This window comes from Ambystoma mexicanum, chromosome 3p (assembly GCF_040938575.1).
Source record: "Ambystoma mexicanum isolate Mex_15411 chromosome 3p, UKY_AmexF1_1, whole genome shotgun sequence".
NCBI classification, from domain to species: Eukaryota; Metazoa; Chordata; class Amphibia; order Caudata; family Ambystomatidae; genus Ambystoma; species Ambystoma mexicanum.
In genome coordinates this window covers 808,264,391-808,278,855 of record NC_090925.1, presented here as the reverse complement: position 1 = coordinate 808,278,855, position 14,465 = coordinate 808,264,391, and the positions used below count along the sequence as shown (strand labels likewise).

The 14,465-nt window shown below is 46.7% G+C and overlaps 1 protein-coding gene across 1 annotated transcript in view; it reads right to left on the bottom strand.

Annotated features, from left to right (window-relative positions):
- Positions 1–14,465, bottom strand: part of LOC138580914 (serine protease 27-like) — a 165,539-nt gene that overhangs the window by 128,118 nt on the left and 22,956 nt on the right. The window contains exon 2 of the mRNA XM_069651845.1: positions 8,596–8,622. Coding sequence (XP_069507946.1) covers positions 8,596–8,622 — 27 coding nt within the window. The remainder of the gene's footprint in view (positions 1–8,595; positions 8,623–14,465) is intronic.

Here is a 14,465-nt window from a genome sequence, read left to right as displayed (position 1 = left end):
CGTCACCGCTGCACAATCTGGCACCGAATTCCGAACACAGGTCAGGGGAGCCGCCAGCCCCAACAATGGTTGACGCATGCATTGTGAACGCTGTCCTTTAATTCGGTCTTCAGTGCCTCAAACAAGTGGTTGAAGCCCTTCCTGCATCTGGAGACTTCCAGCGAGAAATGGTTGAAGATCCTTACTGTAGAAGTTTCTACTTGCATGTCCCCTGTTGCCCGATATTCCTTCAAAATTGCCAGTTTGTGCTGGAACTTCAACAGTTACATAGTAATAATGTGTGGGCAGTCCGCTGTGGCTGGCTTAGGGATGGGGGCTCTGCATACACATTCAATGGTGACAGAGCATGAGTTCTCCATGTGTGTCTTATCTTTTAAGAATCCTTCCAAATCAGTACCTCAGCATTTACAGGGATCCCAACGAGGCGAGGATTGTTGCGTCTGGGCCTATTCTCTTGATCCTTCATCTTGGCCCCCAAGCATTGCACTGCCTTAATCACCCAGTCTAGATCCGTGGAGATTGTGTCGGGATTATCCTCCAACGTGCTGATGTGTTGTTCATGGTCCGTTGTGCGTTCTGCTTGGGCATTAAGTTGGGTTTTCACATCCTTCAGCTCTCTCATAATGTCTTGAACCGTATTCATTTACCAAGTCAGTTGTACAATGGTCTTCATTTTGGTCAGTATAGCCTGCAATTGCATCTGAACCTCCATCCTCAGGTGTCTTCTAGTCAAGCGGTGCGAGAGTGTGCTAGTGGGGATGATGCTGCCAACAAAATCCATGTCGGATGTGCGTGGCTTAACAGTGCCGCCGTGAGCGTTCAAATTTGTTTAGAGTTTGGTCTGAAGCAGATCTGGATGAGGGAGGAATGGTGATAAAGGTGTTTTAGCCCCGGCTGGTACAGGTAGTGTTATATGGACCTCAGGCACATGAGGCGAGTCTCCAATAGTAGAGTAGGGTCACCAAGAGCTCGGGAGGCACTACTGTGAATCTACACAGTCGAATTTCCGGCCATTCTTACAGCCCACCAGCTACTCCATATTAAAAAGTTCATGGTGAGTCACACCATGTCTGAAGAACCTATTATATCATAGGCATCAATGCTTCTTAGCGCTAGTTCTGTAGGGCCTGTGCCAAGGTCTGCTCTTGGCCATTGGCGAGGCATGATCCCACAGTGACGGTGCACGCAGGAACGGGCCGTCACTCCATCTAGCAGGCCATTGGTGAGGCATCAGGATGCAGTGCAGCATACTGGGTAACAGCAGTGGGACGGCTGATCGGTCGGTTGTGATAGGCCCAGAGCAGCGGCTGATGTGCTGGTATGAGTAGTACCTTTGCCAACACCATCCGCTTCCCGTAGTCTCTTCCTCCTCTGGTGTGTCTATTATGTATGGGCTCTGCAGGCCATGAGGTCGGGCCGTGGCACATGCCTTCCTCCCGGGTTCTCCGGCCCTGGAGCACTCGGGCAATTCGCCGGTCCCACAGCAAGGAAATCTGTCAGCGGGTGCCAAAAGCTGTGGTGTCACAAGCTGCCAAAGCAAAATCCCAAGATAACTTGTGCATTAACAAACCAGTACCACCGCCATCAGGACATGCCTCACAACAGACCACCAGCAGTCGAAATGTTTAAGAATCATATCCTGTACATGAGGTGGGATGTTATTAAACTCATGCAACATAACTTGCTTGCAGAGGAGCTCCGTCACTCTGCGGCTATCTCGCTCAGGATCTCGAGCACCCCCCATGCCTCAATTTTCGGTTAGAAAATAAAGGTTGAAGAATTGTAACTTTTATTGAATTTTATTAACATTTCCAATGCCTATCATTTCACCTCCAATATCGTCATATGCGTAGGCTGTTTTCCCCGACTGTGTCCTTAATTTGCGTGGCCCGTGTTATTGTAACAATATGCTCAAGTTCATTAAAAGAAATGTACCAACTCAAGATTATCGATTGCCTCCTAGGCCATACTGCCAGCACGTTACATTTTGTGGCATTAATCTGCAGGTTACCATCAGACATGGTATTTACATACTCAATAATCCCCTTCTGTAGGACAGTAAGAGTCCAAGCAATCAGAACTTTGTCATCTGCGTAGGTGAGCAAGAGTATTCCCTCCCATGAGCCGGTGATTTGTTTATGAGGCATAAAACATACCTCACACAAATTCACACACAACAGAATTTCAAACATTTCATAAATATGTTTTATCAAAAATCCATTCATAGAATTAAAACAAGCAAAAATGTATAAACAAAAATCAACAAAATCTAGCCCTTTTAAAACCGAAAGCAACGTAAGACAATTTCATCAAACATTCCATTAAAAACAAACTCACGCCTTTCAGTTCCCTATTGGCATACTACACACCCTACTATCAGAAAATATATATTTTCAAAATGGTACCAAGGCAATAATTAGGGAGAGGTGTGTGCCATTTATCAACCTCTCCTACACGCTTAAAGTAATTACATATGACACATGGACACATATGTAATACAAGTTGCCCTCTAATCATCCAATCTCGGGGGAGGCATGCCCACCACATCTCACATTGACTCCATAAATCAGACAGATACAAGTTGAAAAGGGTCGGCGCCAGGACACAGGCCTAATTTTAACTAACTGAGAGGCCAATGCAGACTCTTGCCTCACACCCACAGTTTTGTGACTTCACTTGCTAATGCATCTCAAACGACTGATGAATTTGATGTCAAATATGGAGTATGGCCCTATCCAGCACCAAGGTCCAAGGTTTGCCACAGTTTATTAGGACTAATGCAGTGAAATGCTGATTGTAGGTTCATAAATGTGATAAAAACTTGCCCCTTTTTCAACTTTACACAGCATCTTGTCATAGCCAGTCACCTGGTAGGCCCGAAGTGACTGCTCAATGCCGGCACCTGAACCACCACTGAAGAGTCACTGGCCGGCTCTAACCGAGGCTTGCAACAGCGGCCCAGCCGAGCTAGCCCTTGAACTGCTGCCTCATTGACCTAGCCGAGATCACCAGTTTGACGACTGTCACCAGCCGACTCGAACCGTTGGAGCATCAATCATCGACCCGTCCTGGCGGCTAAAGCCCGACTTGGCCTGGCGAACTGCAAAGCGTTCTCGGGACTGTCCCAACCTGCATCTTTGGGAGCCGCCCTTTTACCACACAGAGCACCCACCTTCACCCCTACTCGACATCTGCTTGCTTGGGCCCACGCACTCCAAAGTGTCTGCACTGAGCTTGATCTGCTCAAATCTACATTCCACACCGGGTCGGACTACGCCAGCCCACCAAAAGTTTTATCCAAGTACTGTTTACACTGAACTGTCCACTGGGAACTTAGAATGGTTAGGTCACAATCGTGTCTGTTTTGATTAATATTTTATTACACGCTTAATACTGGAGAGTCTATAAGCGCGGGACTAGTATTCATATGTTGTTCTGCATGGTCTTGCTTCCATGACAAACGCGTTGCCCCAGAGATATCCTCCCGGCTTGGTTTTCATTAAAGATATCACATTACCACAAAAGGCGAAGGAGGCATTAACTCTCCCCGATTTACCTTTATGATTGCATTGTGTTTTGTTTGTACAAGTGTGAGGGCTGAGCAAGCCATTTTGCCCCTACTCATCCTTGTACTCCTGCGGGGCAGGATCCAATTCCTCGAAGTGGGGGAAGAGAAGACTGAACCGAATGCTATCGGGAAGAGAGGAAAGGATTAAGCCTAGGTCTTTCAAGCCAATGAAAGGCATTGATAACTTAACAGTGAAATTGACCAGAGTCTTTATTCCCTACACAACACAATGTTATACTTTGTCAGAATATTGTTTTATATTTAGTCTGGCAACCAATTTGTAGGATGGTGAGGACCTTTGAAAAGCCAGTGGAAGTTAAAAACGGTCTGTATTAACTGAAAAAAGCCACATGCACAGATGCTTATACAAAGGATGGCCTTTGAAGATTATTAATTAGCATCAAACATTTACCCAAGTCTATCTTTTAGCAGTGAAACAGTAAAGAGTGCCAGTAGACATCTGCATCATATTAACAGGTGCCCTTAATGCATGTTGACTCTTCAAAGAGAGAGAACATTTATTTATACATTTTTCTAAACGCCCAGACCCTGAGGTATCACTGTGTTTGTTACAGCATTGGCAGTGAGTAGTTTTTCAAATTACACATATTTGTTAAAGAGCCAGGGTTTTATTCACTTTTTGAAGGAGGCGTAGGAGGGTTCGTTTCGGGTGTGAGCTGGCAGGGAGTTCCAGAGAGCAGGTGCTGTAACGCACAAGATGACCCCTCCTCCTCTTATTTTAAAAGCGAGGGGTAGCAAGTGAGATGCTGCATCTTAAGGCACGCACCAGGAGTTTTTGGACGATACTGTTATTGAGATAGAGGGAGGCTTCTTTGCAGATGCAGCGGTGGGACAACTAAAGAGTTTTAAAGTCGATGCAAGCTTTGATGGGCAACCAGTGGACCTCACGTCTGGTTGCTAAAATGTGGTCTGTCCGACGTAAGCCAAGTGCTGCTTGTAAGGCTTTGTTCTGTAGTAGTTGGAGTTTGGCTAAATTAGCAGCTGTAGTAACCATGAGTAGGACATTGCAGCAGTCCAGTCTACTAATGAGGAGTGCTCTCACCATCGTGAGGCAGTTATTGGGAGAGAGGAATTGCCTGCTCAGGGAGATGAGTGTAAGGCATTGATGTGTATGGACATGGTCAGCTCTGCATCCAGGTGGACAAAGTTTTGACACGTTCAAGTACCGGAATGACCCGAGCCATCGATACTGAAGGAGAAAGATGGGTTGAGATTTTCTAGCCAGTAGGTAGAGCCCACGATGAGAAGCTCCGTTTTATCATCATTAATACATAGCCATCCAGTTTTGTATCATACTATATACTATGTTGATGGAGGCCATGTCTAGGGAGTAGTCCCCTGTGACGGGGATGAGAATCTGTGTTTCGTCTGCAAAGTTGATGTCGATGATGCCTAGTATGTCTAAGAGATCAAATAGAGGCTTGTTATACATGTTGTAAAGTGTGGGCGACAGGCAGGACCCTTGTGGTACTCCAAGGGGGACCGGAATGGGGTGGCAGCTGCATCACCAATAGATACTCTTGTGGTGTGGTCACTGAGTAATGATTTGAACCAGGAAGTGGCCTCCCGAGAGAAGTGGAAGTGCAGGTTGAGGCGATGACAAAAGGTGTCATGGTGAACAAAGTCAAAGGAGGCCAAAAGATCAATTAACAGGAGACTGGCTAGGCTACCCAAGTCTCGGATGTTGTCCATTTGTATTTTCAAATCGAGCAGGGCCGTTTCGGTGCTATGTTTTGGGCGGAAGCCAGATTGTCTTGTTCCCAGGAGGTGGTTCTGTCCTAGGAAGCATTGTATCTGTGAGTAGGCGATAGAGTCAAGGATTTTAAAGGAGGAAGGGGACAGTAGTTATGGGGCAATATTAGGTGGGGATGGTGGGGTTCAGACAGGGCTTCTTGAGGAGAGTTGCGAACACGGTGGGGACTGTGTTGGTCATGAAGGAGGCATTGACAAAATCTGTGATGATAGGTGCGAGTGTGGGGGCGCAGAGTTTGACTATATGCGCTGTACAGGAGCCACCCTTGCAGCTCGAATGGTTCAGGGATGATAGTTGTCAGGACTGCCTCTTGTGTAACTTAAGAGAACACGAAATGGGAAGGGGGGGGGAGAGAGAGAAAGTATATATATGGCCATAGGACATGAAGGCTCAAATGTAGTTTTTTTTAAATTGCTTATTTGAAGCTACATCTAACTTCCACCCAGGCTGCTACATTAGGATGTGCAATAGATGTGAAATCCAAACCAGCGTTTGTTTCCAATAGCACAATGCTCCCAGAGTGAGCACTGTAATACTGTGTGATGAAGGCACAGTATGCCACTGCATTTCCCCTGAGCCATCAAGGGAAACTGTACAAGTTACAAAAATAGAAACTATTGCCACATATTTCCATAAGGTGTAACCAAACTGGTATGTTGTGTCATCACTCATTTGAAAGGACAAGTAGTGCAGTATTATTTCTTGTGTTTCAATGGTAGGGTGGCAGGAAGCCCAACCCAGGTGTGCCTTTTGGAATGTTCAGAGAAAAAGAAAAATAGAAAGCAACAAACCTTCCTCTTCATGTACTAATAGCTGATAAGCATGCCTGCCTGAAAGATTACAAGAAGTCCATGTATTTTGTGATGTGAGGGTGATGTTAATGTTTGTACTGCGCACCGTCACCAACGGAATTGGACCTCAGGGGTTCGGGTGGATCTGCAAACAAGAAGGCGGGGTGGGGTTAGTCAGGTGAAGAGGGAGTAGGAAAGTGAGAAAGGTGATGTCCTGTTGGCAGCTTCAGTTCGGTTTTCACTGTGCACTGAGCTTGGGTGTGAATATCGGATCGATGCGAGTGCTTGTGTGCTGTTGTTGCGACTTCTGTGTTTGTTGCGGTGTGGTGTAGTGCGTGCGGTTTGCTGTGTGAGAAGGTGGTTGTGTGGATTTTTGTGTGAGTTAAGTATGCAGAAAGTTAAAGGTTTTGGCTTAGTGAGTCATATGTCTCTTAGACCTTATAATTCTTGTTCTAGGTATCCGATTGGCCTATGGAGTAGGCATATTCTCTCTTTTTCCTGTCCGTCTAATTGTTAGGAATGATGATGTGGCAAGTTCCCAGCTGTGTTATTTTCGACCTTTGTGTACCAGGTTGAGGCGTGCATTGTCCCCCACTCTGGTATTGGTGCTGTATTTTTACAATCACCCGCTCCCTTTCTATCTATTTCCTGTCAGTGATCCTTGCTGCAGGGGTGTTGCTAGGGCTGGAAAAGATCCGGGGCTATGCTCATTTTGGGACTATCGGGACTGGGGGCTAGCTAGCCTTTTTGGTTGTAACACCTGAGCTTCTATCTGGGGCTACAACCAAAAGACCTGGGACTGTAGTCCCTTTAGCCCCCCCCCCCCCACTAGAAACGCCTGTGCCGTGCTGCCTGTGTTTACTTTGTAGGCTAAGGTGTTGTTGGTCATCCTTACCCCTCCATCCCGATCCCTCTGTGATCGATCTTCGGTAGGATTCTAGCTCATTTATCTTATTGTTAAGTTGATATGCCGTAGATTGTTCTTCCCTTGCTTCAGTTGATGGGCGGTAGCTTAGCGAGATAGGGAGGATCGGATTCCTCTCTCAGCATGGTTTTGTGATGATGGAAGCTGGCCAGAAGTGCACAAGTACAACACATCGATAGTATGTGGCATTGAGTGAGATGACAGAGGTTGCATGAAAGGCCAGAGCATGGCACCCCTCCACAACTGCCATTAACTATTGGAGCCTATTTATGGTATTCCCTGCCATTCGTTTTTTCTCAGAGGTGTCAGTAAAGCGATCTCTATCAGCCAACACTGAAACGTTTCAATTAGAACCATACCAGGGAGCTAAGGGGCTCCGACATCTGCAATACGCAAATACTGAGCAAGGCATTCATCCAGAAAAAAACATTAATAGGATCTTCAATGTTCATTTTAATGCCTTCTAATAGTTAATGTGCCCTGTCGGCATTGTATTAAATGCGACTGCAATAGTAAATATTCAGTTTCCTAAAATAGGTTTGACTTATTTGGGCTGTTCGGTATCTAGTATATATTTAATGGTGTATGATACATCTGTTGTATGCAGTTTTAACAATCTCCGAGTGTTTCTATGCATTTGATCATGTATTCCATCACTTTATTGCTCCTCTACAAAAACCTTCATGTCAGCAGATTTCCACCCCTTCCAAATGATTGATCTCAGACAATTCAATAGGAGTTTAGCTCCTTACCAAGCATTGACCTCATTGCCTTTAACCTACTCTGGCTCCTTCCCCAGAGCTGGTGGAATTCCCTTGAATGGACCAAAGCACTGAAGGGTATGTCCCCTTTCCTGGCCTCCTACGAAACGATCCCCATCTCCCAGCGGAAGGACTTTGTATTATTTGATTTAACTTCATCTCCTCTCCCCCACCCCCCTTGCCTCCTACCTCGTTTCCTTGCATTCATCTATGCACATCCCAGTTTCTTGGTGCCGACAAATCTGCAGGCTAGATTGGCATACACAGAGCTCTCCCATGGTCTAGGGAAGATAGCTCATGGGCAATGCGCTCATCTTGGAAGCAAGACTACACAGAGCAACACAGGTCGATCCCCGGGGGCCACGCTTAGCAACTTCTGGCTATTAAGCAGGTTATAAATAACCAATTTTAATTATAATGATAGCAGGGTTGTTTCTTATAAAAATTAAGCCTCTATACATCAAGGGTCCTCTTGAGCATTCCTTAGGTCGATCACATAACCACACACTAACTACATCTAGTACTGTTCCTAGTTTGGTCTAGGAATTGCCATTGCGGTAACCACCTGCTCCTTAACAGGGATAGATTTCTGTTTGGGCTGTGGGATGAAAACAAACCAAGATCCTTGAAATACTATGGCAGGCAGGACTCAGATTCCCTGGAGCTTTGCCTTCTGCATCACCAGAGCAGTCTAGAGGATTGTGTCCCACGGGTTTCTGAATTAGCAGCACAGTAACATGAGTGCCATTGAATAAACAACTGTCATGCTTTCTTACCTTGAGCAGATGCAATGGCTAAAGGACCTACAAACAGGAAAGAGAAAAATAGATCAGTGATGCGAACCGGGTATACATCAATCATATGCCATCAACAGCAGGTCTCCTTACATCTCAATGACCATAAGCGAAGACAATACATCATATCACAGAAGTGAGGCAACACGAGAAGCCACAACATATACAAACACAGCACAGTATATGCTTTGGGGTCCTCTCCAGCACACACACGCATATGATAGAATTGCATGTTATTGGGGTGGGCATTGATTGGAGGGGATTGCGTCTTGATGTGGCATCTGAGGCTGCTGTGCACTCAGAAAATTGCATCCTGTTTTTATATAGCAATACATGACAACTGGTGGTTGAGGGATATTAAAATGACAATAAGCCAGAACCTCTTCTGTCATAGTGGCAAGAACATTCCTGTCAGAGGAAAAATACTGCGCCTCATCCCACGGAATTCCCTCTCCACCCTGGGCCTCGTCTCCACCCAGGTGATCCTCCCGCAGTACACCACCCCCATGGTTGGGACCGGGAAGCATCTGCCCTCCCCTGGCCAACTGGGAGGAGACTTCATGCAGGGCTTAAGTGAGGGATCCGCCGGATTCTTCACATGCATCACTGCCATTTGCTACCCTGGATTTGGGTGGGAAGGGAGGGGTAGATAGGCTTCAAGAGCATGGTATTGAGCTTTTTTCTGTTAAGTTAGTTTTGAAGTTATGTTATGGTTGCCTTTATGCTTTGGAATCTGGGAGAGCGCCTGTGAGGAGTGGGGCGCGTCGGCGTGATGGGGTAGACCTGGGATGGGTTGCAGGCCTAGGGTATATGCCCAGACTTGGGGTAGAATGTGGTATGATAGTAACTTATTGGTATCAGGATTTTCTTTCTTTATGCTAAGAACGGCGGGTGAAACACGTGGGAGAGGTGATTGTGGCATGTGTGGTTTCATGGCTAACAACATGAATGTGGTGCCCTAGAATGTGTGAGGGCTGAATAATTATCTGAAGCGCAATAGAGTTGGACCGCAGTTACACAGGAAGAGTGTGTAGATATCGCTTCTGCAAGAGGCGCATCTTACGGCCCACCGACAGGCTACTAGCTTGGTGAAGTAGGGAGGTGCTGGAAACCAGGCTACCTATTCTACATATGCTATGGGGGTTTGATGTGGGTGGCACCCTCGATACCTTTTAGACTCCTGGAGGTAGTAACTGATGAAGAGGGTAGAATGATATGGTTATGTGGAACACAAAGTATGTATTATTTTTTTCGCTCCCTGTATGTGCAGCTGGTCCCTTACAGGGATGTTATGTAGATTTGGGGTGGAGAGTTTAACTCCACACTAGACCCACGACCAGAAAGATCTGATGTTAAATATGTATGCACCCAGCACGAGTCCTAGGAAATTGTTAAACGACCAGGAGCTTGTGGATGTTTGGAGGTGAAGAAATGCGGACCGCAGGGCCTAGTCATACATTTTAAGCCCTGTAAGGAAGGCCTGGTATCAACAGTAAAACAGACACAAGTGACCACAATTCAAGGGTGTTTATTGTACTGTCACAAGGGTGTGACAGTATCAAAAACCTAAATCTAATAATAATAATGCAGTCCTAGTTGAGTCTGGTCAAAGAAAAAGGGCCTCTACTAAAATAAAAAAAACTATAGCCAATCCTTGCCACCAATTTACAACTAAGGTGGGGTAGAGTTCATGAAAAAGAAAGAAGTGTTCACAAAATGATATGTGTCATGTCACCCATTGCAAGTCCCCGTTTATGCCAAACCGGATCCCCAGCCAGTTCTCGCCCACCTGGTTCAGCGAACATCACCCACCGAGGCCCCTGCAGTTCCCGTATTCATACACAAACAACGGCAGCAACTCACCAGGCATGGGAGGTTCCTTACTGGCAATCCAGGAGTTTTGCGCCCCTTCTTACACTGGCATCTGCCATGGAGATTTCTGCATGGGCAGCGCTACCACACGGGCGTGCAGAGAATCTCGCGTCACATGACCAGGCATCAACAACAGCCTCCGTCAACATTGCGGGTCAAGTGACACGGATCTCACGTTCCCGGTGACCTACGTCATGTGACTATCTTAACCAGTCAAAAGGATCGGGGAAACACAGAAGGAATGCTTCACAGCTGCTTCCTTCGAGAACTGTTTGGCGTTTTGGATACTATTGGATTCTTCAGCTGCTATGACCACGGAACGTGCTACGGATTGCCTTTGTCCCTGGAATTAAGTCACACTGTTTGTTTTCTGGCACTTCGACCTCTGCATTTTGGAAACAAACTCTCTTGACTTTGTTGTTACTACTGGCTCCCGACCTCGGATTTGTTTACTGGACTACCCACGGATTAATCCGTGTACTGTACACTTGGCTCAGGTGTCTTCCATTACTCAGAGTGCTGCTGGGACCCTACCACCCGGTTGATGCTGCCGGTCCCTCCTGCCCACCCTTTTACTACTAAGGTTGTTTTCTCATCACACGTAGGTAAGCCCTCTTGCAACATCCTCTGCCACACTGCATTATTGTCCATTGCCACCGTTTGACTAACCATTCATTGCCTTGCAGTGGTCAGGGGGGTCCTTCCGGTGTTCCTGGTTCCAGACTGACGGCACTCTACACCTGTGGCCTCAAAGATTGCACGGGTAGTAGTTTTGATTTCTACCCGTGTGGTACTTGGGGACGGAGGTAACATTAATCTGCATGACCATCAAGTTCAGAACAATATGTCAGAATGGTCGACCCGTTGGCCTCCCTGCCCCGCATTTTCAGCACGGGGCAAGGCGGTTCACTCGAGCAAAGCACGCACTCTGGCTTCTTCGACACAAGGATACAGTTTTATTTCCAGCACCAGGGCCTTCTGTACCCAAGTCCCTTTTCTCATCAAAGTCTCTTGATTCAGAGGGCCTGTTGTACACAAAATTGAGATAAACGGTTCTTTTCACAGTTCAAGTATTCAACTCGGGTGCTTCACCCTGAATCCCCCTGAGCTGGGTTCAGATCCTTGTTATTTTACAATCGTTACTGCGGATCCCCCTCTTCCGGGCTCAGATCCCGTTATTACAAAGTTCAGAGAATATTCGCTTTCTCTGGTGACTCACGGGTCACTCCAGATGCCCCTCAGCCGGGCTCAGATGCTTCCCCTTTTCAATTAGTCTCCCACAGCCCCGCTCGGACCAATTGTAGTTCACCTTGGTTTATCGAAGAGTTTCAAATGTACACAGGATTTAGCTTGACCCGTTGCAGGACCACTTCGATAGAAACTTCCGTTTACAGTACAGTCACCATTCAGTTGGATATCTAACTGTGACCTTCGAATGAGCACCGATGTGGTGCCAGACCACTCCGTGTATGATATTTCACTTGGTGTCCTCAAGTTCATTCAATCCTTTGGATTTCAATTATATTCTCGTCACTCATCAAATGCGTTTCACACACTGTACCCTTTGGATTTCTTCATACAATGCTGCCTTGGTTCAAACACAAGCTGGTTTGGTATCAGTCTCTCTGACTCACCGGCTGTGCTGACTTTACTGGCGAGGCTTTGTTGTAGGAGCCAAAGACAGTACCACAGTGGCAATCTCTCCTCCCTGCCTTGGTTGTCGATGTGGGAGAGGCCGGGGTACCTTTGATGCACAGTGTAGGTTTGTTCAGCTTTAGTTCCCAGTCTTAGGTTTCTTACTTTGCAAGGTTCGAGAAAATAACTGTCTTTAGAGGTCAAGGGTACTTCCCTCCTTGCACCCCTCTCTGGTCTCACCGTCTTTCTCATTGTATTAAACTTCCATCTTGGAAATGCTATTTCCTAGTGCGCTTTTACTCACTCAGAGTGTGCTTTCGTGCTCCGCCTTTTATCCGTGTGGGGAAGTGTGATGGAAGTCAGGTGTGTGTAATGATCAGTAATTGCCTCACCTTACCTGACCAGGCTATTGGGACATGTCAGGTATACGGCTCTGGTGTAAGTCCATTGTTGCTCATGTTGAACCGTCTATGAGAAAGTGTTTGTGTCGGGAAAGGCGGAGGGTTGAGTTCCTAGGTATCCTACCTGGTAGGATGGGGAAAAGGTGCGACAGGGAAGGGGATACCGCGTCTCACCATCTGGTGCCCCACTTCTAATCCCCCATGTCCTGGCCACCTGGATGACAGATCCCCAGGGACTAGCGGGTGGGACACCTTCAAGTTTCTCACAGCCCACACCAGGTTCATCTGCACATTGATTACTTTTTCACTGGACCGGAACACATGAGTTCTTTAACATATGAGCTGGGTGCTGTCGGATCATGTTCTGTTGCTCATCACTTGGCGGGTAGGTGCAGGCATACTTTCTGTTCCTACATGGAGGCTAAGGGCGGAAGCAATGGCAGATGCTCTATTTCGGGACCACTTGGCAGATAGGGTAGGGATTTGTTTTGGGACGGTGCCAGTTGGAGTTCTCTGAACTGGTGGCAGAATACAGACTACATGCCGGTCAATCCCTGACGTACATCACAGTGATTAGAGAAGCAGGGACTCGATGGCAGGCCTGCCAAATGGCTGTATGGAAGGCTGCCAGCAGGACTACGTAGGGGGGGACCTCAGGGTAAAAGCCATATGGGAAGAGGATTTGGGCAAATGTATTGAGGAAACAGAATGGGCTATTGCGCTTTAATACACACGGATGGTGTCCAGGGATTCCCCGCCTATGCTCTTTCAAGTATGACATACATGACACCATATAGAATAGCTAGGTTCTCACAATCGGCATCTGTGTTGCCCCAGGTGTGATGGTGCAGGCAGATGATGTATATGTTTTGGTCATGCACTGTGGTGTGATAATTCTGGTTGGTGGTTAAAATGTGTATTTATGGGGTAGGGGTCACTAGGTTCCCATGGACTCCTGAAGTGTGTTTGCTGGGTATGTACCCCCACCCAAAGGCCACTAAACAGGTCAACAAATTGATTGATTTGGCATGCATATTAGCAAAATGTAGGATCGCCATGGCGTGGAAACAATTGATGGGGACATGGCAGGGCCTTAGTGCATTGATCTTAAGCGTTGGTCAATGGATGAGAGGACAGTATGGTACAGGTCTGTGCATAGAAGTACGTAGGAGATGACTGATAACATCCAAGCCTAGAACTCTCTCATACAGGCAATGTTCTTTCCTTCATATGATATGCCTCCTTGAAGTTCTGGCAGCCTGCGATGTGTGACTGCAGATTGAAGGGCGGAATAAACCCTGTTTGAAATGGATGCTGGTGCTTACCCATATGTAGGCCACTGACATTGGGTGAGCTTTGTGGTATTTGTATACTATTTACAGACAGTCACAATGGTTGACAGCAAGCTGGTATTGAGTGTATTGCTCATGTTATCTGAAGCAGTTGGCAACAAAATTATGTGATGATTTTACGCGCATCGCTGCCATTTGCGTGGTCTCCAGACGCTCACGCGGCTCTGTAAGAAAAGTGGGTGGGATTGGTTATTGTGGTACGAGGGATAGGATAGAAGCTGTGCTCTTCTGTTGATGCTTGCAAAACCAGGAGAAACTGGCGTCCGTGCCGGTTAGCATTTCTGTGGGTGCTTTGTTGTGTCCAAAGGGATAGCACCCAGTGTCTGGGTTGTTTATGGTTCACAACTGTTTTGTCTTGTGGCATGGTTAGCAGTGGGCGACTGGTTTGTGTGTAGTTTTGCTGTCCCTTTTTGGTGTGTGTAGTACGTGAGGTATGCAGATGTGGAAAAGAGGAGAGAGGTGGTTTGTTTTTCTATTTGGCTCGGGGTGTGTAGTTGTTTAATTGTTGGTTGTTCGATGCTTATTGTCCCAGGTTTGCTTTAGTCCCAGGGTATGGTTTGCAGGCGTGCACGTTTTTATGCTCATCTCGTTT